General features: G+C 40.4%; 1 protein-coding gene across 2 annotated transcripts; it reads left to right on the top strand.

Moving 5' to 3' along the window:
* NUDT4 (nudix hydrolase 4) lies at positions 1-21,905 on the top strand. 2 transcript variants are annotated; one of them, XM_048500284.1, is made up of 5 exons: positions 1-539; positions 10,457-10,567; positions 15,454-15,498; positions 17,642-17,729; positions 19,082-21,905. In XM_048500284.1, the coding sequence occupies exons 1-5, from the start codon at positions 441-443 to the stop codon at positions 19,282-19,284; spliced, it is 546 nt and encodes a 181-aa protein (XP_048356241.1). In that variant the 5' UTR covers positions 1-440; the 3' UTR covers positions 19,285-21,905. The 2 variants fall into 2 exon arrangements, with proteins under 2 accessions (XP_048356241.1, XP_048356243.1); XM_048500286.1 differs by having other exon boundaries at positions 3-539; positions 17,645-17,729.
* Positions 21,906-26,566: the final 4,661 nt, after the last annotated feature.

Raw genomic sequence — 26,566 nt, 5'->3', positions numbered from 1 at the left:
GTAGGGAGGCCGGGACGCGGCGGCGGCGGCGGCGGCGGGCGGGCGGAGGAATGCGTGTTACGGTTAAATAGTGGGTACGGCGGCCGCGGGAGCGGTGGGCTGCGTGGCTGGCGGTTGCGGCTGGATGAGGACGGGCTAGCCCGGGGCGGGCGAGGAAGGCGAGGCCACGGACAGAACGGCTGAGCAGACGGATGGGCTCCATGGCTTGGCGTGGGCTCCTGGAAGGCAGCGGCAGCGCCAACAAGAGCTCCTCCGCCACCGCAAGTAGCGGCGCCGGGTTCCCCTGAGAGGCGCCTTCCCGCTTGGAGGGAGCGGACCAGTCGCCGCTTGAGCGGCCCGAGAAGAGAGGAGCCCTCGGCGGGGGAGGGCGGCGGGGGGCCTCTGCGCTCCCTCACCGGCGGGCCGGAGTTGAACTTGGCGGCGGCGGCGCCTCTGCCTCTATGATGAAGTTCAAGCCGAACCAGACGCGGACCTACGACCGGGAGGGCTTTAAAAAGCGAGCGGCCTGCCTGTGCTTCCGCAGCGAGAGGGAGGACGAGGTGAGAGCGGGGCCGGGCGGGCGGGCGGGCAGCGGCCTCTCCCCACCAGGCTAGGCGGAACGGCATCACACAAGCACACGCTCTCACACACCGCTCACCCGCCGTCCTCTTTGTGTGCGGGGCCCTGCGGGACGGATGGGGCTTGTCGCCCCCTTGCGAGTCGCGTCGGTTCCTGCCCTCCTCCTCCTCCTCCTCCTCCCTGGTGGCTGCTATGGCCGCCGAGGCCTGGGGAATGACCCGTTCCTCTCCCTCTGCTCCTCGGGCGGGCGGGCGGGAGGGCGGGCTTGGATGCCCCGAAGGCCGTGCCGGAGGGAGAGGGACGGATCATCCCCCAGGGTTGGTGGCCACCGCAGCCTAGAGGGCGGCGGCGGCGGCGGCAGAGGGAAGGGAGCGACACTGCGCGTGGACTGGGCGGGGGGGGGGGGGTCCGAACTCGGACCGAGTCAGCTGCTTGTTCAAGTCAGCGGCTTGACAGAGGCTGTCGGCGGCCGGCCGTGCCTTGAGCGTTGCGCATCCTTCGTTGCTTGTCATCTGCCGGGAGGACGGAGCTGGCTGTCTCCGATGGTGGCCCGGAGCCTTTAAGCGCGCTCTTTCGGGGGGAGGGGGGCAAGTTGTTGCGCGGCTCGCAGTTTTTGCAATTTACCTGCAGGACAGGCAGACAGGAGGCACCAGGAACTCATGTACGCAACAGTGATTTCAGTAACTGGCTCCTGCAAACGACTCTTGTTTCTGTGGCTTCTCATTTTTTAAAGTGCCAGTAATTGGTAGTCTGGCTGGCTGCTATTAATGTACAGTACTGGGTATGTCAATGGTTACTATTATGCCACGTGTATGCTTATTTCATGCATGAAACTCCTCCTGAGCTAAAGCACATATTTTTTTTTAAAAAGTAGTTGCTTTGCACACTTGATGCTTAAATCACATTTCATTCAACAGTGTCCAAAAGGTACAGAATAGAATACTTTAGTTACGGTCAATGGCCAAATATAAAAGGTACAGTGATACCATGCAGGCTTTTTAATTCTACAAGTACTTTACCTCTGTGTGTCAATAGAATTTTGTCTGAAAGAAGAAATATTCTTTGCTAAGCAGGCAGATTCCCAACTACTTTAAGAGTTTTTTTAAAAATACAGTACAGACTTGCCTTCTAGTATTTGTCAAATATTTGTTCCAGCAGTCTCTAGTCACTCCCAGGCTGTGAAAATTCTACTTGTTTGGAGTGGATTCCTATATGGATAAGGGAAAATGAGACTCTGTAAGATAGCCCTGTTGATCAAATGTTATTTATATGCATATTAGTTATTTTGAAGATTTCTGTGCCACTCTTCCAGAGAAACTGTTTAAGGAAAGTTACAGCGTAAAGATTAATAAATGTAAATAAAAGTAAGTAGCAAGTAAGTAAACATGCATAAGAATGAGACTCCTTGTTAATGCAATCCCCCCGGCGCAGTCACCTCCAGTCTGCTGTTCACAGATGTTTTCTGAACATCAGTCATGGTTGAAAGGGATGCAGCCATAGTCTAGACTTTATTGATTGATGAAATCTGGATGTTTATATTATCTACAAGAAACGTGTGATGTTAAACTTTGCATTGTACTCTTGCTTTATGCAGACACTCCAAATTTGCATGTTCCAAACTTAAGTTGCTCTCTCAGATTTGATCTTCTGATTATACCCTTGAGTGAAAAAAATACCTGCCTATACATGGGAAAGAGGTATCTGATAGCAAACTGTGGTTTCCATTCAGAAATTCCAGTTGTCAGAGGAAACCATGACGTTCTTGCATTCATAATGTGATATTCACAGGTTTAGCACTGGCAGCACCAGGACTGGGTGTCCATGGAGGATTTCTGTGAACAAAAGTGACACAATCTTTAATGATTCTCCAGCCCTACAGCAGATCTCCATCTTTTCCCTTCCTGTTAGTCCTGGATGTTTATGGCATTTTGAGAAAAGAATCCAAGCCTGATAAACGATGATATGATCATGCAACTCAGAGCAGTTTTGCCAAAAGCAGCCTTAACTGTTGGAGGGTTGGCAGAAAACCCACTTTGTCATGAGATGCAGTTGTAGAATGCTATAGTACTACTAAATTTTGATGCTGGAAGTAGATGGGATGGCAGGAAGCTCCACCCATCTGAAATGACTATAGTATGATATTGCACAGTCCCCTGTGTGCACAGGTACTGCCAGCATAGAGCTATCACTCTATGGAAGCTTATTTTTTCTCATGTCCTGAACATTGTGGCATGTTAACCTGATTGGCCAGGATTTTTACTCGTTTCCGAATGTAGCATTTTATAAATTGGCCGTAATACTGTTCAGCCAATTAAAGAGTAGTATCAGAATCTAGTTCTTGTTAGAAATTATAGTAAATATAGAAGAATATTCATAAATTATCATTTCATCATTTATATGAGCTGATACATGTACTACATATTTGTGAACTCAACTTCAAGTTTAACTGAAGAATGTAAGAATTGCTATTCATGAGTAGATCAAATGTCCACATCCAGCATTCTGAGAAACTCGCAAGTTTTGTAACTATATAGCAAGCATTTTGTAACTGTATAGCAAGCTCTGTTTAAAGTAGTCTGTGTATCATTAGGTGTTAAGAAAAAATGTAAAATCCTAGAACAAACGCTTAAACTGAATCATGGACATCAGACAAAAATGAGAGAGTGGCTGATTTCCTGTGTAGAAAGAACTGGGGAGGGGGGATTTTCCGAGGTGATAAATGACACAGTGCCATTAATGGGCTTCCTAATGTACCAACAGACTAGCCGGTTATAACAGTGGTGGATGTGCCAGGATCTCCCACAGAGCCAATATGGATGATTTTGTTCTTCCTGAATTCTGTCAGAACAGTAGTTGTGTTAATCAGTTGCAGCAAAGTAAAAGAGAAGCAAGTGGCACTTTTGAGACTGTCCAGATTAATTAGTTTTTGCAAGTCATATTCATATCTGAAGAAGTAATATGTGACTCATGAAACTTTATGCTGGAATAAACCTTGTTAGTCTTAAAAGATTCCACTTGATTTTTGTTTTGCTTCATCTGAGTTCTTAAACTATGATTCCTTGAGATTCTTTCACCCAAACAATATGAACATTTACTTGCCTACCTATAGAGAAACACTGCTTCATGCAATATCTATAATCCCTTGCTTCTGGAACGTGTTGGACACTTGTTACATCCTAATCCCCTATGCATGGAAATCTTTATTCACTGGTGATTCTGAAAAGTCTGCAAGTGATCACAGCTCTGACCATCAAGTAAATAGTATCCTTTCGTGTGCATACAGATAGAAATGTGGATCCGGGCAGAACAGTTCTGTAGTTCAAGGCAAGTGGGTTGCAACACCCAGGATTTAGAATTTCCAGGCTGCTCAGAAAATACAAAGGAACTAGGTTCTGAACAACACTGCATGCAGTTCAGCTGCAAAATTGATATACAACAATTAAATCAGTGTGTTCTGTTACAAGCAGGACATGAAGCTGACAGGTATTCTGTTCATCCATAGCATTTGGTAACCATAAGAATCTGTCAAGTTTCTGTTTTTAGTTATCCTGTCTAACAGCTGTTGATACACTTGCCTTTGTAAAGTATCAGAAAGTAGCAGTGAGTTCATATTTTTCAATTTATTGCATGAGAAATCCTCCCAAACCTGTAGGCATTCACTTTGTCATCTGGCTTGTGCTGGTTTTTAATAGTTAATCTTCTTGCATACAACTTGAGCTGTAGGGGGAGTTCTAACCATTCTAGAAAATTAAGTGCATGAAATTTTTAACTGCTATTGTAGACTGGAATAGTTTGCTTTGAAAAGGGTGAGATAAACTAATTACTAGTTCAGGACTTGCCATAGTTCTACTGGGCAAGTAATTTGGCAAATCTGCTGCCTGAGCTGACACTCAGATGCTTGGGGGCAAGACTGTCCATCCTTGTGGGCTGGTCTGTCTTGTGTTTATGAATGAAGTTTGGGTAGCAGATCTGTTGATGATGAGAACCTTTACTGACTTTGGCGAAGGGAGAAAGCAACATTTGTGTTTTTTAAAAAACAGTATTACCTTGTTGGCAGTTTGTTCTTAAACAGCCACACATGCCCCACAGAAAATCCTGCATGGAATTACTGTTCAAAATGTACTCAAATTTCTGTGAACTTGAGGTCCCTGATGTAATAATCATAATAACAGTAAAATGGTAATTCTTAAGTTCTAAATGGAAACAGAATGGAACGCTGTGCTGTGTAGTTTAATCTTAGAGTAATTACCCTTTCTTGCAGCTACTTGGATTTACAAGGAAGAGTACTCTGCCATTATACCTGCAGACTGTTTTGTTAGTGACTCGTAATTTTCGGTTGACCTCAGTAGGGTTAGCCAGACTCTAATTGTTTCCAGTAATGAAGAAGCCGATGAATCCTGTGTCAGGATTCAGACTGCTTTCATCTGGTAAGTGGGGATGTTGACATCAGGCTCATTTGATGGTGGCATAATGGAAAGGTTGATTAGGAGCTTTTGGTGGCTGTAATGTCTAGAAATCCATGATATGTAGCCTTCGATTATCTGAAATAAAAATGAATCACAACTTGAATGGTGAAGCCCATATCATAAACTTCCAGTTTATGGTGTATATGAGTTCTTGATGCATTGTTGTACCTTAGTTCTGTGGCAACTTATGCTGACCTTATAATTTGAGGCAGATCTTACACATAGCCTGTCTCTTGGATCTTTAACTGATTATATGCTGAAATTGCTATGTTGTGGTGACATCATGGTAGCAATTATGTGCAGAATAAGAAGGGTACTTCATCTTAAACAAACTGCAATGCTGTTCCTTTGTTCCTAACTACAATGGCTGCAGTCAAGTTGCACGTCTCTTTCATGTTGATGACATGGCATATGCAATGTGACTGACCTTTCTGCACTGTCCTTGCTATGGTCAAATAATGGAATCCTTCAGCAGTGGTTACATGGAACTTTAAATTATTCCAGTAGCTTTCAGCTTATTAGTGTGAGGCTGTCACAGTCACTTACTCTAGACTGACTTGAAATGGCTAGACTATTAAAAATGGTTAACTTACTGAAAAGCAATTTGGCTGTTGTGGATACTTATAACATACTTAGCAGAAAGGTTTACAAGTTAAAACTGAGGTGATCATTTACATCTGTGGTCTTATACTTTCTGGAGCATTTAGACAGTACTGTCCTAGTTGGAGTGTTGGCAGGTCTAAGTTACCAACGTTATTGACTACCTTTTAACTTACCATCTTAATGTTAGCTTTCTCTTTGGAAATCTTCCGGGCTTCTTTCTCAGTTTGGAGCTGGTTATTTTAACAAAAGGAAGACAATGTTGTAGTGTATCTTTTCTTTTATATAAAACACTTGTTCCAGCAGAAGGATGAATTCGCCGACATCAAGCTATTGCCAGATGCAGCACCGGCATCCCTGTGATCCTGTCACTGGTGACTTTAGTCAGCTCCCTCCCAGACGTTTGCCCTGTTGTGCTGGTGGTGAAGAGTACTGGCTTGAGCCATCAAAAAGGTGGCATAAGTCTGTTCAGCCCAGTAGGGGGTTCCTGGCAGCAGGGAGGCTTCTTGACGTTTTAAGCCTCCCCATGCCATTGGGAAGCCTCTTTGGGGGCAGTAGCCTGTTGCAGCTGCAGCTGGGCACTCAGCCCCTTGCATGGGGCTGCTGGCTGTAGTAAGGACACAGAGTCCATTTTCATTGACCATCAGTTACCCTACCGGCAGATAGTTTAAAAGTACATAAGCATTCAAATACAAAAATTGATTTGAATAATAACTCCTTCAGAAAAACTGAATTGCTAGACATACCAAAAGTCTAAAGGATGTGTCTTGAGAGTTACAAAGCCAGCAGTTAGACACTTTACTCCATCCTTGGCTAAAGTGTTGCTGTGTTGTCCAGTATATCCTAAACATAATTTTTTATTCTTGAAGGAAATAGCATCACTGAAACCAGAGTTCTTCAAGAGCCCATTTACAGGCACAGAACACTCTAAGTAAGAATGACACAGATTGTCAGCAAAGAAGAGATGGTCTCCCGCATAGTCTAAAATTGGCCAGTATGGTCCACAAAATGAAGGATAACGTATTAGAAAGGCAGTGTGTGTGCGCTGCCTTGCACACTCTTGAACTTAGAAGCCACAAGTAGCAACTAGGTCCTGGGATTCAGAGCTAACTACTACAAAGCAATAAATACTAGTCTAGGCCACAACAGAAGTTAACACACTGAATGGAAAGGTCAAGATAATATAGCCTGCTCAGATCTCAGAATCTACAGTGATTAACATGTTAACTAAAAGAAATTCTGGAAACTGATTAGTTTACTTTAACTTAAAAGCTAGATCTGGCATTGAGTGTTCATGTATCTACAATTATTTACTAGCTTCCTATTGTAGGGCAGGGGAACAGACAGCAGTTAAGTCAGCTTTTAAAATGATATTTTGGATATAGTAGATAGGTCACATGTTTACTTCACATGTAACAACAACTGAATGATGCTTCTGTTTTTTTTGCACAGACTGAATTAGTACTTTCTATAGTCATGAGTTAATGCAAACAACAGCATTATTCTTCTGCACAGACAGGCTTAGCTTAGTGAAATTGATTCAGTCAGCATTTATCATTCATCATATGCCTGGACAGAAAGTCCAGTTTAGTAGTGCAGATAGGAAGAAGTCATTGTTTGATCTGCCAATAGCTTAATGCATGGCTTTGCATTATTATGCAAGCTTCAAAACTATGACATATGAAAACAGGACACAGCAGTGAAAGTAAATAACTATTAACATTCAAGAAGAAAATGTATACCTTTACAATGACAAAGAATAAGACTTTAAATAAATTTTAACTTGGCATCACAGGGCAAGTGACTTCAAATTTGTCATACTATTTATTTAACACAGACCAAAAATCGACCAAAAATCTCATATTTATCTCATTATTAATTTCTTAACTATGTGAGGTTTGAAACAATAGCATTGGCTCATGTCCTATTCCAATTTTCAAGTTTAGATAATCCTCAATACAAGAAGAGATGCTGTAAAATATTGTTAAATAGTTTTTCCTATGGGAAAAAACTAGTATTTTCGTGAATTCAAAAGTATATATTATTTATGAATAACAATTTTGAAGGATAACATTCCTGAAAAGTTTGGTCCACTCATACAAGGAATGATCCAGAAGGGTTATTTATATCCATCATGCCATCTGTTAACAGAGTTGGATTTGTCTTTCTTACCAGAGGATATATTGGCGGCACCAGGCTGCCTCAGATCTACAGATGAGCAATAGTGCCCAGAATAAGCTATCCCAAAAGTATCTAGGAACAATGTGTGAATCCTGTGAATATATTTAATGCTATTAATGGCCAGCCTTATTCTTCTGACCCATCTGCAGACATTCTGACAAGTGTACAGAGATTTTCACTCTTGCTAAATTTTAACAACCTGATTGATGATACTAGCTCTCATGGGTTTTTATGAGTTGTGTGGCCATCGTCTGGTGGCTTGAGCTCCTAATGTTCTACTACATCTGTGTCTGGCATCTTCAGAGGCATGTCACAGTAAGGTATGTTTGTCTCCATGGCATAGCATGGAATGTTTTGTGTAGTTGGGTTTTTGTCCACTTGGTGGGCAAGAGAAAAGGTATTGGTGGGTACCACATTGGGGACCCTTTGCTCGAATTGAATTTATAAAGACAGCAAAACCTACAATATCCATGAATATTTGGTGTTGATTAACAAATAGCATAGAGCACAGAGTGGTAAACTGCAGTACCACAGCCAAAGCTCTGTTCACAACCTGAGTTTCATCCCAATGGAAATTGGCTTCAGGTAGCTGGTTCAAGGTTGACCCATCCTTCCATCCTTCTGAGGTCAGTAAAATGAGTACCCAGTTTGCTGGGGGTAAAGTGTAGACGACTGGAAAAGACAGTGGCAAACTACCCTATAAACACAGTCTGCCTAGTGAATATTGTGATGCAACGTCATCCCATGACTCAGTAATGACCAGTTCCTTCCATGGGGGACTACCTTCACCACCTTTTAACCTTTAACCTTCTAACAAATTTGATATGCAGAGTATCAGGAATGAATGGAATAAGAAGCTAGATTGCCTTGTTTTGCCAGAGTAGCAGGATATAGCCTTTAAGTTTATGCCTGCTCTTTCTGTAAATCTAATTGCAACATATCCAGCAAAAATTATGACTATTTCAGTAATAAAAGGGCCAATGAAAGATCAAAGTTTGGGTTTTAAGGAGCCCCCCTGGGTGATTAGAACCCTGTCAGTGAAAACTGTCACCCACATGCTTCATTACTTATATTTCCAAGAAAAAAATGTTGTCCGATCTTGAATCTAGACTCACAGTTCAAAAGTACTGTTCTGTATTTGTAATGAATAATTAACATTCAGAGCTGTATAAAAGATCCATGCAGTAACCAATAGCCTAACCTCTGTGGAAAAACACAGAATTATTCTGAAGGAAGGACATCTTCCAACAAATACATTACTCAAAAGTACTAACCTGATGTAACTAAAAATGATACAAAACTCCTTGTGAATCCGATCTTTTTAAAGCATCTCTCCTTGTCCAGAGGAAAATTGAACACTCTGCTCCCATACTGCTAAGAAGTATAGAAAGTTATGAAAAAAGAGGGCTGTAGTGATTGAACTGTAGTCATGAAACACTGATTGAAAAAACATGAACAGTTATTGACTACCCTGAAAGTGTGGAATATTTAGTGTTCTGTGCTGCCTCTTTGCCTATATAATCACTGCTTTTCTGCAGAGAATGTTCATAGTGCATGGCTATCCTAAATTGTTTTCTACTTTTGCTGTCCTCTGAACTGACCCCAAGTTACATTACACCCATATGCCTGTAAATCTAATGCATTGTAAACCTAATGGAGAAAATGGACTATCCATAACTGATTAGTATTCTATGGATATATACTACATACACACCTCTGTTGTTTTTACTTTGGCATTGCTTAAGTAGTTAAATCATACTCTTGGGTACAAATGAATAGCTTTTCACTGGGCTTTAAAAAATAATTTTTGAAATTAAGTCTGTTGGTGATTGTCCTGTTCTGTGTTCTGATGTGTTACATGTTTATATCAGTTAATCTGCTGTGTGGATTAGGTAATGTAAATCCCTAATAATAAAGATCAGACATTCCTGCTACATGCTAAAAAATGGGTCGGCAACCTTTACCACCCAAAGAGCCATTTGGACCTGTTTTCCATGGCCCCGAAGATCTACTAAGCTGGAGAGGTGGCTCCGCACGGAGCCACCTCCTGTTCGACCCCTCCACTCACCTTTCCTTCCAGTGCTGGGCTGGAGGGACATGCCCACACTACCCTCCAACCTCCAGGTCACGTGGAGCCGCAGTATAAGGCTAAAAGAGCCGCAGGTTGCAGACCCCTGTGCTGGAAGAAAGGAAGTTGATACTGCATTTCATCTACTCAGTAAAACATGTCTTCAGTCAGTGGAATACAACCATACTGACCAAAAAAAAGTCAGGGAATTTGAATTAACATACTTTTAAAAATTTCTGTAGTGGTAACAAATAAGCCAGTTTCTGTAAAGTGATTTAAATAGCATGAAATTAGGACAGCATTCTTTAAACATGATGTGTTCTAAAACTAAACTGAAATGCATTATTTATTATTTGTAACAATTTGAAGTAAACATGTCAAGGTTCCTTTCTTTGTAATTCTTCCAGGCAGCAGTTAGTTGGCAGTTTTTCAGATACCCTTGAAACAATAGTAATACCTTGCTTACTATGTCTAAATAAAGTTTGCTTTGTGCTATGATCATAGAAGATGCAAATATGCTGGCAAAACTTTTTTGTTAAGGTTATATTTATTTATGGCTATATCAATGTACTTGTCTTTTTAGGTTCTGCTAGTAAGCAGCAGCAGGTATCCGGATCAATGGATTGTTCCAGGTGGAGGAATGGAACCAGAAGAAGAACCAGGGGGTGCTGCAGTCAGAGAGGTCTATGAAGAGGTAAATAGTTTGAGTTGAACATTTGAGATCCTCTATTGGAGTGTGATGGTTGACTTTTACAGGGTTGGTTCCTGTCGGAAAGTCAGTATGGTGCAGTGGTGTAGAATATCAAACTGGGGCTAGGAGGTTGAAATTCAGAGCCCTGCTCTCTATCAGTCACTGACCTTTGGGTGAGTTATATGTCCTTTCTCAGCTTAATTTACCTGTCAGTGTTGTAAAGAAAAAAGGCAGAAGAAAGAAACTCCATCTGCTATCTTGATCTTCTTGAGGAGAAATTGGGATAAAAAAGCAAGAGGTAAGAATTCAAAATTATGGTTTACTGAGTTCATCTACTTCTACCTCCTTTTGTATTTTGCTATTTACTTCTTTGTCTCCAAACTATTCAAATTATGTAACTCAGGTTTGTAGGAGAAATCACAAATCATAATTCACCGGTTTGTATATAGTACAAAAGTATCACTTTCCCCAAAACAAAAGCAAAAAAGAGCAGATGACTTTAAGGTCTTTTCCAGATTTTTTCATACAGCACCAAACTGGCTTGACATTGGTCTGACTTGGGCCATAAAGAGAATAGTGCATGTAATGGCTACTAGTTCTTAATACCGAATGAATGTAAAGCCTTATGCGTAGCATAAAGTAGCTGTGCTCAGTCTTTCCTTTCTCAAGACGTTGCTTCCAGGAATAGCAGTACTTCGTCAGCTTTTTGTGAGACTTGCAATGAGTGGAGTACTTGCTATTTTCCAAGGCTGATGATTGGCAGATTGAAAATTCAACAGTACTCTGTCTTGGGCTGCTTTAGTGCTCACAAGATGTTTGTTGGCTATAAGACCTGATAATAGCTTTATCAAAAGATATTTGATTTGCTTATTTACATTAGAAGCTTCTCTCTGATCAAACAGATCAGTCAGTGCTCAAGGCCAGATAAGTGCCCTGGAATATTAAATGCATATAGTGTATGGACTCTTTTTACAAGTTTGTTGGGCCAAACTTGTATGTGAGCTCTTACCTGCCATTACCTGAGACTTTCAGAATGAGCTCTCTAATACTAGCCTTGTTCTTGTTGATTGTTGTTTTAAATGTCTGGATCTTTGGTTGCTCTTAAACTAGCTTTGTTCTCAGTGTTCTGGGATGGAGCCTATTCACAGGTGTTTCCCTGCTTCTTCCTCAGCAGTTCTCAGATTTCCTGAAATACTGGGAGCAATGAGAGCTTTGGGTGTAATCGTAGAGCTGCAATAGGGGCATTACATTGTGAATGGTTTGTAATATAGTTGTTAAATTGCAGGTGCTTGGGAAAGGTTATTGATCAGGTAGTGGCACAGCAACTCCAGTAATACCTGTAGAAACGTAGTCTAACTTTGATCCTTTTTAGGCCTTAGTTTGGGATAGAGATGGCTTTAGTGGCTGTTGGGAACAATTGCAGTCTTCAGAAACACAAAGAGTGTACCTCTATTTCTGTTGCTGAATCTGTCAGCAGCCTTTGATACTTTGGACTGTGTGATACTGTTGAGGTGTCTGAAAGGTGAGGTGGGTCTGGACTGATGAGTTTTTAGATGGTTCCAGTCTGTGCTGCTCACAAAGGTTGTAGAGGGACATGCCAAATCATTCCATTGGGAACTGGTGGCTGGGGGAGGGGGGTGCCACAAGGCTCTATTACCTCCTATGCTTAGTAACTATGGGGCCATGAATGAGATTATCCAGTTCTGGAGTAGGTTGTTATAAGTATTCCAGTGGCATCTAGATGTATATTACTATACATGGTGCAGTGATTAAAAGCCATGTACACTAATCTGGAGAACCAGGTTTGTTTCTCCACTCCTCCACTTGAGTGGTAGGCTCTTATCTTGTGAACTGCAGTTGTTTCCCTGGTCCTGAACATGAAACCTGCCAGGTGACCTTGGGCTAGTCACAGTTCACTTTGAACTCTATCAGCCCCACCTACTTCACACTAGGTGTCTGTAATGGGGAGAAGAAGGGAAGGAGTTTGTAAGCCACTTTGAGACTCCTTACAGGAGAGAAAGGTTTGGTATAATTCCAAACCCTTCTTCTACTCCAAATAAGTCACTAGTTACTGCTGCTTCTGTTTTTGCCCAGTGTCTCAATACAGTGTTCAATGGAAGTTGATTCATTAAAACAGGGCCAATGCTGTGTGGAAGGGTCAGTGCTTTACACAAAGTTGTTTTCTTTACCAGTACTATGCAGCTTTTGGGGGAAAACTTTGTTAAAAGTTTGAGGGTCTTGCTGAATCCTAGTTTCTTGTTGAAAAAACTGGTGCCTATGGCAATGAAAACTACTTTTTTACCAGCTATCTCTAATTTGGAAGCTGATTTGCAGATGTCTGATCTGGCCATGTCGATTCATTGTTCAGTAACCTCAAGGCTCAAGTAACCTTCATTTTGTGGAATTTTTTTGTAATGCCCTTTTCAAGGGGCCCTTGATGATGTGGAAGCTGCAGGTAGTGAAAATATAGCAGTGTATTTGTTACTTGGGGTTAACTGACAGGACCCCTTTCACTTCTGTTCTGAGGTCCCATCACTTCCCTTCAATTACTTTACAGGCCCAATTCAAGGTATTGACCTGGGATCCAAATACTCCAAGGCCTGCCTTTCCCTGCATATTTCCATGTGGCAATTCTGCTCTTCCTATTAAGGTTTTTTATAAGTTCCTCCATTGTTTAAGGCTGTGGTGGTGAATCTTTGGCACTCCATATTTTATGGACTACAATTCCCATCAGCCCCTGCCAGCATGGCCAATTGGCAAAACATCTGTTCCCAAGAGTTTTTTTAAATAATATTTTTATTAATTTTCTCAATATAGTTAAACAAAAAAAGGAAATCTGAAAAAAGAAAGAACAAAAACAAAACAGAAAAAGATAATACAGCTACCCCAAAACTGTATAAGAGCTAACAAATTAATATTATCAGAGAGAACATTACACAGTTTTAAAATTCACTACCTTCTGTGCATTGGCTCTACAGCATTATTACTAGACAATTTCTTGTATCTTGATCATTAACAAATTAATATTAGTTATTATTATTCTTACATAATTGATTCAGCCTCAAATGAAAGAAAATGTTTCCATTTCTCATCAAATTCATGTTTTGACTGTCAGTTTATAAGGTTTGTTAGTTTAGCCATTATAGCATATTTTATTTTTATTTTTTATTTTATTTTATTTTATTAAACTTATAGGCCGCCTTATCCCCGGAGGGCTCAAGGCGGCTCACAACATGGCTGTTACATCAAACAGCAAATCAACAGCATAAAATACTAAAATCATTAAAACCTAAGACATAAGCAGCAGTGTACAACAAGAAACTATAAGTTAGACAACCCAATTTATAAAATTGTTTAAGACAGGCGCCCCGTCAAAGGCCAAAGAAAGAAAAAGAAGGGGAGGAAGTAGGCAGGGCCTGCGATGGAATTTATAAATAAAGCAGGCCCAGCTATAATAAGATGGAACGGCAGCCTCAATTTCGGTTTCAATTTCAGTGTCGGTAGGGGGCAGTAGATCCACGGCCGGCCTCCCCAAAAGCCCGGTGGAAAAGCTCCGTCTTGCAGGCCCTACGGAACTCGTTAAGGTCCCGCAGGGCCCGCACTGCCGGAGGTAAGGCATTCCACCAGGCAGGGGCCAGAGCCGTAAAGGCTCTGGCCCGGGTTGAGGCCAGCCGTATCATTGCAGGACCAGGGGTCACCAGTAGATCTGCCGTTGCCGAACGCAGCGACCTGTGTGGGACATAAGGGGTGATGCGGTCCCGCAGGTATGTGGGCCCCATGCCGCGTAAGGCCTTAAAGGTTAATACCAACACCTTGAAAACGATCCGGAACTCCACCGGGAGCCAGTGCAGACGGCACAGCACAGGGGTGATGTGGTCTGAATAACCACCACCTGTTAGAAGCCGTGCCGCTGCATTCTGGACCAGCTTCAGCTTCCGGATCAGTCGCAAGGGAAGGCCCGCGTAGAGCGAGTTACAATAATCCAGCCTTGAGGTGACCGTCGCATGGATCACAGTGGCCAGGTCGGACTGGGAGAGATAGGGAGCCAGCCGCCGCGCCTGGCGAAGGTGGAAAAACGCAACCTGGGTAACATGGGCCACCTGGCTCTCCATTGATAGTGAAGAGTCCAGGCGGACCCCCAGGCTGCGAGCCAGAGATGTTGGGGTCAACATGACCCCTTCCAGATTAGGCGGCTGAAATTCCCCCGGTATCTCCCCCCGACCCAGCCAAAGGACCTCCGTCTTCGTTGGATTGAGCTTTAACCTACTCTGTCTCAACCAACCAGCAACCGACTCCAAACAGAGCTGAAGAGCTGCTGGGGCGGAGGCCGCTCCCCCCTCCATCAACAGAATGAGCTGGGTGTCATCCGCATATTGGTGACAGACCAGCCCAAAACTCCGCACCAGCTGAGCAAGGGGCCGCATGTAGATGTTAAATAAGAGCGGGGAAAGCAAGGCCCCCTGAGGAACCCCACAATTAAGTGGGGCTCTGTGGGAGGCCTCATCCCCGCACCATACCTGCTGGAGAAACGAGGCAATCCATTGAAGGACAATGCCTCGTATTCCAGAGGCGGCCAGGCGGTGGATCAAAAGGTCGTGATCGACCACATCAAACGCTGCTGTAAGATCGAGCAACACCAGCAACATTTGTTGATATTTGTTGTCAAGAGTTTTTGAGGCAATCTGAATTTGGATAAAAGGGAACATCTTGCTGATTGGGGCAGGTTTTAACTTTGTTGTTCATGCATTTAAATGTTTTATTAAATTGGGGTTTTTTAATTGTTACCTGCTTTGTTTGCCTGGCAGAAAGTTGGATACATAAATATTTTGAATAAAATAAATTGTCACAGGGTAGAGAAATGAAATCTGGTTGTCTTTTTACTCTTACAGGCTGGCGTGAAGGGGAAACTAGGTAGACTGCTGGGAATATTTGAGGTGAGCTGTTCTTGAAAGTCTTAGATGTGTACTCTGAAATTTAGTTTGCATTTTTGTTAAAGTTTAAAGTTCTCTTTTCTATGTCTGATAAAGCCAAGTTTGAACTCAGATTCAGAAATATTGTCACATTTATGTAAAAAACAAAACTACATAAGAACATAAGAACAAGCCAGCTGGATCAGACCAGAGTCCATCTAGTCCAGCTCTCTGCTACTCGCAGTGGCCCACCAGGTGCCTTTGGGAGCTCACATGCAGGAGGTGAAAGCAATGGCCTTCTGTGGCTGTTGCTCCTGAGCACCTGGTCTGTTAAGGCATTTGCAATCTCAGATCAAAGAGGATCAAGATTGGTAGCCATAAATCGACTTCTCCTCCATAAATCTGTCCAAGCTCCTTTTAAAGCTATCCAGGTTAGTGGCAATCACCACCTCCTGTGGCAGCATATTCCAAACACCAATCACACGTTGCGTGAAGAAGTGTTTCCTTTTATTAGTCCTAATTCTTCCCCCCTGCATTTTCAATTAATGCCCCCTGGTTCTAGTATTGTGAGAAAGAGAGAAAAATTTCTCTCTGTCAACATTTTCTACCCCATGCATAATTTTATAGACTTCAATCATATCCCCCCTCAGACGTCTCCTCTCCAAACTAAAGAGTCCCAAACGCTGCAGCCTCTCCTCATAGGGAAGGTGCTCCAGTCCCTCAATCATCCTTGTTGCCCTTCTCTGCACTTTTTCTATCTCCTCAATATCCTTTTTGAGATGCGGCGACCAGAACTGGACACAGTACTCCAAGTGCGGTCGCACCACTGCTTTATATAAGGGCATGACAATCTTTGCAGTTTTATTCTCAATTCCTTTCCTAATTATCCCCAGCATAGAGTTTGCCTTTTTCACAGCTGCCATGCATTGAGTTGACATTCCCATGGAACTATCAACTAAGACGCCCAAATCCCTTTCCTGGTCTGTGACTGATAGCACTGACCCTTGTAGCTTGTATGTGAAGTTTGGATTTTTTGCCCCTATGTGCATCACTTTGCATTTTGCTACATTGAACTGCATTTGCCATTTCTTAGCCCACTCACCTAATTTATCAAGTCCGCTTGGAGCTCTTCGCAATCCTTTGTGGTTCTCACCACCCTACATAATTTGGTATCATCTGCAAACTTGGCCACCACGCTACCCACCCCTACTTCCATGTCATTTATGAATAGGTTAAAGAGCACTGGTCCCAAAACAGATCCTTGGGGGACACCACTCCCGACATCTCTCCATTGTGAGAACTTCCCATTTACACCCACTCTTTGCTTCCTGTTTCTCAACCAGTTTTTAATCCATAGGAGGACTTCCCCTCTTATTCCTTGATTGCTGAGTTTTCTCAATAGTCTCTGGTGAGGAACTTTGTCAAAAGCCTTTTGGAAATCCAAGTAGACAATGTCCACTGGTTCCCCCTTATCCACATGCCTGTTTACACCCTCAAAGAACTCTAGTAAGTTTGTAAGACATAAAAGGAATCCACTTAAGACATAAAAGGAATCCACTTTAGTATATGTAGGTGCACGCAGTTCTCCAGTAAACACTGCATTTCTGCACTGTGGAGGAGGAATATGTGAATATAAGACACCAAGGGTTGGATCCAACCAGCTTTTTCACTGGTGAAAAAAGGAGAAAGGGGCCCCCACCAAGAAAGCTGTGCTGGTATCCTGAGATCTGCATCGACAAGAGGCAGGACCAAGTGAAAGAGCTGGCTGGACTCACCAGTGTTTGCACTGCTCCATAAAGAACAATTGATTATATTAAATTCATTCAAATCATAATACTGACTAAACATCAGTTTCCATGAAAGCAGTAAGCAGGGCTTCCAAGGAAATGTGCTTCAGATTGGAGTGTTTGACTTTTTAAATTTGGTTTTCAGTCAGTGGATAAAATATGCTGGTAGCCAACTACATTAGCAGTCTGTGATTGTTAATGATATTCACATTGCTAGGCACAAGTTGGGTCCCATCCATTATCTTTAATAAAATGACTGGTTTACTGTAATCTTAAGAGACATAAGAGGTATTTCTGTATACATATGGACAGCACTTAGGCTGGTTCATTGGTGCTGCAAACATAATTAAAATTTGTGTTTCTTCTTCTCCACACTGAAGCAGAATCAAGACCGGAAGCACAGAACTTATGTTTATGTTCTTACAGTGACTGAAATTCTGGAAGACTGGGAAGATTCAGTTAATATAGGCAAGATTTTTTTTTCCTCATGTGCTTATTTATAATGTTGGAACAGTTCTATTTGTAGCAAAATTGTCATGTAACTAGTGTCAAACCTGATATCCTGTTGCTAAAATTATCGACTTACATAACATTTTTCCAAAGATTAACTGAGAACAACTAAAATCAGATTATTTAACACTTAATACAGCTCTCCTGAAAGCACTGAAAAGTGGTTTGTGGAAAGAGCTCACTTTTATGATTAATTAGTTCACTGCCTTTTTATGCCTCCATCTTTGAAGACACTCTAAACTGCAAATCTGTTGAAAAAACTTTCCTCTGAATTTTTCCTGGGAATCAGCTCAAAAGATTTGTCATTGCTTTCCTGCTTTCCCCACTTCCCTAGGGAATTTCAGCAGGAATAAAGATACAAGAAGATTAAAATCTGGGTCTGAGTATACCCACCCATGCCTAGATTGATAACTGAAGGAGGAGGATAAACTGATAGGGAACAGTATAATTTTCTTTTTAAACTTTAACAAGAATGATCTTTGTAAGTTACATCACAAACTGAGGTAAACAGAGAGAATGTAGAGAGGCAATTTTTAACGTTATGTTTCAGGGGAAAAGTATTTTGAGGTAGGCTTTTTACTCTGTTACACTGTTGTTGAACATTAGTTACTCCGCAACACCCGCTTTAATTTCATCACTTTTTGTTTCAGAACCCTTGCCCTTTTTCACACCAAACTCCCAACTCCTATCAAAATCTTAACTGACTGCTACTCTCTAGTCCACAACTTCTACTGGGTTGTTTAGACCACTGCTGTCATTGGCTCCTGTGTTGGTGGTGTAATTTATAACTGTTCTTCCTGTTACATATTGTTTTGTGTAAAATATTGCACCACTATTCAGCAGGGGCACATTAATGAGTTAGAAAAACTATTAATAGGTGAAGCAAAAAAACCAAACAGTAAATAATGGCATTTAGATTGTTCATTTGCGAGGGAGCTTGTGGATAGGTTGATTAGCATATTTATTTGTAAATAATTAACATACTTCATGAAAAAGAGGCACCGGTTTGTCACTGATAGTCTGTCACCCTGAACCATTCAGTGAACTGCAGAGACTAGACACCTTTATTTATAGCTCCAAATGTTCAGGATTCAGCACCTCAGACCAGCTGAAGAATTTCTGGAACTGGCTGCCTTTAATGTCCTTGCTTTCCACGATTATGTTTGCCACCATTTGGCCCACCTCTACAGCATTAGATATTGCCATATGTACAAAGACTAACTTGAGAAATTGCAGTAAATACTACTCATTAAATTTCAGTGTGCAAGCTAGCCATTCATTGAAACTTATTTTGTGTGTTTTTTCCATAGGCAGGAAAAGAGAATGGTTTAAAGTTGAGGATGCTATCAAGGTCCTTCAGTGTCACAAGCCTGTCCATGCAGAGTATTTGGAAAAACTGAAATTAGGGTGTTCACCAACCAATGGAAATTCAGTGGTCTCTTCGCATCCTGGTAACAGTTCTCTTTATGTCACTTCTACACAGACTTCTGGGCTGCCCTCTACTGTAAGATAAAATCTGAATAACTTGCGTATATGCCATCACAAGGTGGATGTCTTTTGGTGGTAATGTGCTATGTGTATAGTCATCAACATCCTGAGTGTGAATACTTTGTATGTTCAGGCCTGTTTTTCTTTTTTAGAAATTTGTAATATTTAATAAGCCAAAGCCATACAGGGAATTAAAGATGCCTTAATTGGCCCTTTAAAGTAAAATATAGATATCTTAAATACCAGATAAAATAAGAGTGAATTTGTAATTTGTTTTTTGAGAATAGGTTAATTTTTCTTCCTTGTAAATTTCCAGAAAATCAAACTCTCAGTTTGGGGAAACTGTACTTTAGTCTAGCATCATTTCCCCACTTCAACATAGTTAGCTGGAGGAGTAAAGAGGCAGTGGAAATCAACAGCAAGTGCCTTCTTCTATTTCAGGAAGCTTCCTCCTCCCCAGTATTTCACATGAAGATCCTAAGCAGAGCAGAGCCAAGTGGGCTTGTCTTTGCCAAAGCCTTCATACTGCTCTTGCTTATAACATTAAGCCAAACAGCCAGATTCCTGAGGTCCATGTGCACCAACCCTTTTTACAACCTACTTGTTCTCCTCTTGCTCAAGTCAGTGTTGGCTTCTTTGGCTATTCAGTAGCAGGAGGCCCATTCCTGCTTTTTCCAAAATATGTGAATTGGATCAGTATTAGCAAGCTAACTACTTGAGGACTAAGAAATTGAGGAGAGTGCACAAATGATTTCTTGTCCTGTTTTAATCTCCGTTACTAAAACAGGGACATGCCGATTCTGTAAATTTTACAAACTTAAGTCTCTGAAAACATTTTCACTGAACTTCCCTGTTTCTCTAAAGTCAAAACTGGCTGAGGTAAAGAACTACCTCTATCATGAAGGTTGTATCTTCTCATTGTTTCTATGTAAGATAAACCAACTGTAAATAATCCAACCAGTGTAAAGTGAAAAGTAAATGTAATGTAAATACTGTGTTGCGCACAAAACTAGGTTATCACCTAGGGTTCTAGTGTCTTAGCAGCTTTGTAACAGGCAGAAAGTTAAAACAGCAAGTATTTTTTTCATATCACTTTATCATCACCTAAGAAATTTCTGCTGAAAATTTTCTGTTAAAGGCACAGAAGCCCTTTGGAACTGAAGGTGGCAACCCTACACTACCTTCAACATTGTTTAAAATGCTGCTATAAATTAATCCATGAGCTGTTACAATCTAAGGAAAACAATGGTGCCATTAACTTTCCCTCTAGAAAAACTGGGAATGTAAATATAGTACCATATAAATACATTTGAGCAAGAAACATCAGCCATAAGTATTACTTTTAAGAGCCAAAATTCAAAGTAGACTTGAATATCTGCCACAGAATAAAGCTTCCATTTGCAATTGGAGAAGCAGTATAGACTACTAGAAGACCCATCAATGTAAACTCTCAGACTAATCAGAGTGGGAAATTTTCTGATTCCCAATAGGTATGTATTTTCCCTGAAAGTAACCATCAGCATTCTAAGTTGGCACTTCTGTCTCAGCTTCCCATTAGTTATCTCTAAAACCTTTGAATTGATCACATAACAAAATGAGAAATTGGTGTGTTACAATGACAAGAATGAAAAGCAAATTGGGTTTATGGTTCCTGCAACTGCTTTCATCTCTAATTTTACTTCTGAAACTTAAACAAGCCAAGTTTGTAAGAGTTGCCTATTGGTAATGCATGATTATTTTGGTTTCTAACACTATATATTGTGTAAAAATGTACAGTTCTCAATGCTAACCAAATCAAAGGTGATGGCTTATATGTAGTCCAGACTGCTGTGCCACAAATAGTTAAATATATTGGTGTACATACCTTTTCACTCTATGCAACTTAGGATGAAGACCCTTACTAAAACTGGCTAGCAAAATCTGTCTTGCAACTTGATACACTGGAATGACAAAGATCCACTAAGATTTTAGCTATCTTTGTTACATTTCATTCATAGACATTGCCAAATTCAGTCATTTAGAGGAATAGACTGCAAAATACTTGTCAAAGATGATGGCTATGATGTTTTCTGCCAATATTAAACCATAGTTATATAGTACCAATGTGAGGTCAGATTTGACCTCACAATAAAATAGGGAGGGATTGGAGAGTACATTGCGGTGGGGTTTTTTTGTGGCACTAAGAACCTGGACTAGTGTTTCTTCTAAGTGACCTTTGAATCTGTGCCTGGTTTCATGTGTGTAAGGACAAAAATTGATTTGGATCATATGCCACACACTATGTTTTAAACTTAGCAAGTCTTTGATTGTGAGGTCAGTACCAGGCAAGAGCAGACTGTGTAGTGGAAGCACGTTACTGTGAACAGTTAAAATTGGAAACATGCGTTAAAAATGTAAGTGATAGAGGCTTATTAAAGGGGAAACTTTAATCCTGGAGGGTTACTGAAAACTAACCACATTATCGTCAATATGTTGGAAATAAATGTTCAACATGCTTCTGAGAAGTAAAAAATTTGAAGGAAAATTACTATTTAAGTTGTAAACATTTTGAACTGTCTGCATGGCTTCCTTTTAAAAACTGGTGTAAGAATTTTGACTTTTTATATCTGAAATGAACTTCCAAAATAAAAATTGAAACAACCTATAGTTGTGGGTGCTTCGTATAGTTCATCTTCCTGAATCTAGGTGATCCAGAAATGATTCTGCCATCTTCTGTTCCCATTCATTAATAGTTTCGCATCTGATTTCAAGTGTTTGGTGTCCTTAGTGTTATAAAGCAGTATCCAGAGATAATAGTTCCTGAACATTAAAGAAGTTTCTGGAAAACTTACTAAAAACAATGGTTACGCTTATTCAGCCCTTGTCATTTAGACATTTTCCCTGCATATTTCTTAGTTTATAACCACAAATCTAGCATGAAACTTTATTTTAAAGCCTGAACACAGGAATAGAAGGGATACAGAGTTGTAGAGGGTGAAGTGTTGCTTTGGAATTCTTTTGGAATTGCAAGGCATGGACACAATAGCTAGAGTAGGAGCATATGCAGTGGTAGGAGGCAATGTGACTTCTACTGACAGCCCAACCCACACAGAATGTTCTCATATCAGCAAGCTTTTTTCCCTCTGCACAGGGTAGTACACAAAAACATATTTCCAGACTACATTTCCAGACTAGCATTACCTGAACAAAGCTGTACCTGCGGCCTTTGGTGCTGTTTTCTTAATAGACTGCTATTGGAAGGAAATCAGGGACTTTGCTGTGCTTATGCTGAGTTAAACATTGATGGCAAACTTGATGTGACAATGACCTCCATCTTTAGGGCTGAGGCTGAGATGGGTAGTGCTGTGGTGCAAGTACCTTGGGGGGATTATTTCCCTTGACCCAGTTATTCCATTCTTTTATGAGAGGATACATGATCAGTAATTCTTTCTACACAAAGTTGTTTCTGGCCTATTGTAGCCTGCCGTAGGGGTGTAGGAAAAAATTCAGTATGGATTCCCAAGTTTTTCTGGGTGTAAAGCAGCCCAGTTACTTGGAAACGTTCATTAGTACTTCCTAGGGTTTACCATACACTTTCATAAATAGTGAAGTTCATGTAACATTTACTCTTCTTCCTTGGTGAGGAATAATTGTACAATAAATAATTGTACAATAAAAATGTACAGTTTTGTTTATCCTGACATGTATCTCACATTGTCTCACAGCTATTTCTGTAAGAGTGATTAGTCTTAAGGCATCAGCAATTGTTTTGTATACTTCACTGGAGTACACATGGAACACTGAGAGTTCTTATAAATCTAAGTCAGCATATGAGTTGTGTAAAAAAGCAAAAGAAATGGCACTACAACCTCAACTTACAAAAAGTAATCTGTAAATCACGAAGGGCCACATAAAGGGCAGCTGTATTCAAATGCAAATACATGAAAAATCTGAATGTTGGCAAAGTTGTACCATATGTTCTTTTGGGAAAGAAAAATTGTTCCCTGAAAAGAGAACTATTATTCCTAAAGTTTTCTATGAAGTACATGTAGTTTCCATACTAAGTATACGTGGTATGAGAAAATTAAATCAAATAATGACAGACAGTTCTTATATATGAAGCTGTTACTCATTTGTATGGTACTGTAGATTCCCATTCACAAGGAAAGGGATATGATAAATTTAAGAAGAGCAAGACAGGTACTGTAGCCCAAGCCTGGATTCTAGTTATTCTACACTAGAAAATTTTTTGTACATTCTAGATTTTTTTTTACTCTTGCTTGATACAGTAAGTGACAAAAGCCTCCCCTGTAACTACACCTCTACTTAATGGCCCTGATAAGTGTTATGACCCCCTTCCAAAGTCCTAGAAATGATAAAATGAACAAAATGAAATAATCAACCCCTACTAGACCATTTGTCTACTTACACCCTGAAGGCTATTTACTTTAGTTCTGGCTTTGCCTCCGACCAGGTGATAAGCATTAAGCCCATGACATATCACCTTAGTATACAGTATAAGCTATGGAAACATAAATGTTTTTTAAGAAGCCAATTGAAAATATTAAGGCCATTTTTCTGGTATTTATTTTAAAATCCATGTGTTTGGTGACTTGTTACAGAAATAGGATCAGAAATGAAGACAAAAAGGCATGACATCTTTATTGAACAAGTGCTACTCTGTTGGGGCCCAGCACAATTCAGTCAATACCAAAAGAATGCTCTGGGCTATTAAAACTCCAATCTTATTCAATATATGTTAGTAATCACAAAGATTCACCCCTAAGCAAAACTTTTAAATTTCCCTCTAATTTATTTTCCTAAAAATTAGACAAAGTTTACTGAGGCAACAGGTCTTACTGGAATGGGGGCTTAAAATGAAATGCTCACTAACGAATAATCACTCTTCCTTTTATTTCAGTGTCATAACATTACAGTCAGAAGATGTTAAACAGAACCTATCAGGTATTTCAAAATAACCCTAAAACAGCAGGAATGTACATTAAGCTTACATACACATAATTTGTGATTCAAGTTGCCAATGAGATGCTTTACAGGAACCATGATGGCTGGAAATACGCTTCTTCAAAAAACAGAACCACATTTTAGGCCATTATTACTCTTAACATTCAGTATGCTTACTCAGTTAAGCCATCTATCCATGGATGTTTGGGTCACTGGGGAATGTCCTTTCTTTCAAGAACCTTAATACAACCAGAAGGACTATCTGATGTTTAATAATGATAATTGGTTATTGCAAACATGGATTTAAGTTTAGGGATCATAAATAAACCAGTATAAAACACCAGATAAATCATCAGACCTGTCGATTATCAGCACCAAGAAGTGGAAACACCTATACTGTGATTCAGTAAAGGAATTCTGCCGGCATGTACTAAAGCAACTGTACTCTTATTTGTTACAACCCTAATTTTAATGGACGATTTGGATGTTGGTATACAGCAGTCCTATTAGGTTTCAGTAAAACCTCTACAAAGTAAATAGGCTGCAAACTGCAGTTATAAGTAATCTGATTTTACAGGTTGTGCTTGCTAAAAGGAGCACACACAGTATATTTTTACATCAGATACAGTCATTAGTTCCATAATTACACAGGTAAGATTCAGGTGCTCTCAATATTTCTACATTCAAAAGGGACAAATCTGTTTTGCAAAAGATGTAGTAGATTTCATAATCACAACCTTCCACTTTAACACAAGGTAACTGCAGTAGTGTACTGGGGGGTACTCCCCCAGCATCTTTTTCCCAATTTACATCATACACACACACACACACAAAATTGCCCCATGGGGGAAAACTTGAACATACCCATATCCAATTTGCCTCCCCCCCCCCAATTCCTGCAGTTATTATTGTTTTTTTAAATTAAAAAATGCATGATCATTATATATAGTTTGGACCTTAGTTAAAATCAAGAGCTGCAGATGCAAGTCAAGAATTCACACACTTCCAGGACTCAAGCTTGGAAGTCATCTCTGATCACAATCAACATTTCATATAATACAGAGGGACATTATGAAGAGCCCCTTCTTACAGATGCCCCCACAGAATAGCCGGACTCCTAAGTTTAGAATGAAGTTTGCAATTCTGGCACAAAAAGACATTTAAAAGACACTCAGGTTTTCATAAAGCAACATAAAGCTTGGAAAATGTGACTGTGTATACTTCTGGAGGGCACAGACTTTTGGTGTGGCCAGAATTGAAGTTTAAAATCCCGTACAGACAATGTTGTACACTTTTAAGAGTTAACCACATGCAAATTAAAGATACAATACAATTAAATACATTTAAGACTAAATTGCTTAAAACAGGAGAAATTTCAGCATGTGCTGAAAGTAATCCTTTGCACACTAACATGGGAGTAAGGTCCCACCGAACTCAATCAGGTTTCCTTCTATGCAAATATATCTCGGGCAGGCCTGTAATTTTTCCACTGAACTTGGTGCTTAACTTCAACCGACTTAACTCCTTGGTCTAAAAATTAAGCAACATTTAATCAGTACAGCTTTTACATATTTCAGATTCTGACATGCTGCTGTGTAAAATGTCTTCTTTTAAGCAAAGCTTCAACAGCATTTCTTTCTAGGGATATATTCAGTCTGTCCTAGAAGTTACAAAACATAACAATGCTACTGTAGTATAGGGAAGGAAAAGTGTAATCCCACAGTAGAAATACTTTGCATATCAGAAAAAAATTAATGTGTCAGCAAGTTTCAAAGTACAATAGAAGATCCCTGTTATGCAAGTGTCCAAGTGAAAGAAATATTAAGGCCTCAATCCTGAGCACACTTAATGCAGAATAATGCCTAATGAACTGAGTGGCATCCGCTTCCAAGTAAGCATGCCTAGGATCATGCTGCAATGCAAGTATGTCTTCATGTTCATTCAGGGATACTTGTGAAAACTTCAATACTTGTAAAGCTGAGAGCACATGTCATTATAGTTCTGCTTATTAAAGCAATGGTATCACTTGTCAGAAATGAAAAAAAGGACCAACCACTAGGGAAGATGCAGTCTAGCAAAAATCTGTAAACTGGCCATAAACAATTTTTGAAATGGTCCCTGTCTTGCCAAAGCAGATCATCAGCAGGCTTTTTTCATGCTATTGTGCAGTCAATTTGAGGGACAATATCATCACTAAAAGCACTTTGTTGAAAACGGTATTTTAATAGATATTCTTTATCTTACATAACAGCACAATACATACACCACATTCTATAGAAACCCTAAATACTGCTAGAATAGGTAAGATGGGGAGAGAAATCTAGATTTCAACACCACCCCTCCCTAAACTGCAAGACAGACAT

This window comes from Sphaerodactylus townsendi, linkage group LG06 (genome assembly GCF_021028975.2).
Source record: "Sphaerodactylus townsendi isolate TG3544 linkage group LG06, MPM_Stown_v2.3, whole genome shotgun sequence".
In the NCBI taxonomy this organism is placed as follows: Eukaryota; Metazoa; Chordata; class Lepidosauria; order Squamata; family Sphaerodactylidae; genus Sphaerodactylus; species Sphaerodactylus townsendi.
Note: the sequence above shows the minus strand (reverse complement) of the source record. Positions and strands in the feature narration are given on the sequence as shown.

Excerpts from the sequence above, each read along its gene's own strand:
- NUDT4 (XM_048500284.1), top strand. The coding sequence starts at position 441 with ATGATGAAGTTCAAGCCGAACCAGACGCGGACCTACGACCGGGAGGGC. Across the intron at positions 15,499-17,641 it reads GACTGCTGGGAATATTTGAG|CAGAATCAAGACCGGAAGCA; the intron begins GTGAGCTGTTCT and ends TCCACACTGAAG. Across the intron at positions 17,730-19,081 it reads GGAAGATTCAGTTAATATAG|GCAGGAAAAGAGAATGGTTT; the intron begins GCAAGATTTTTT and ends TTTTTTCCATAG.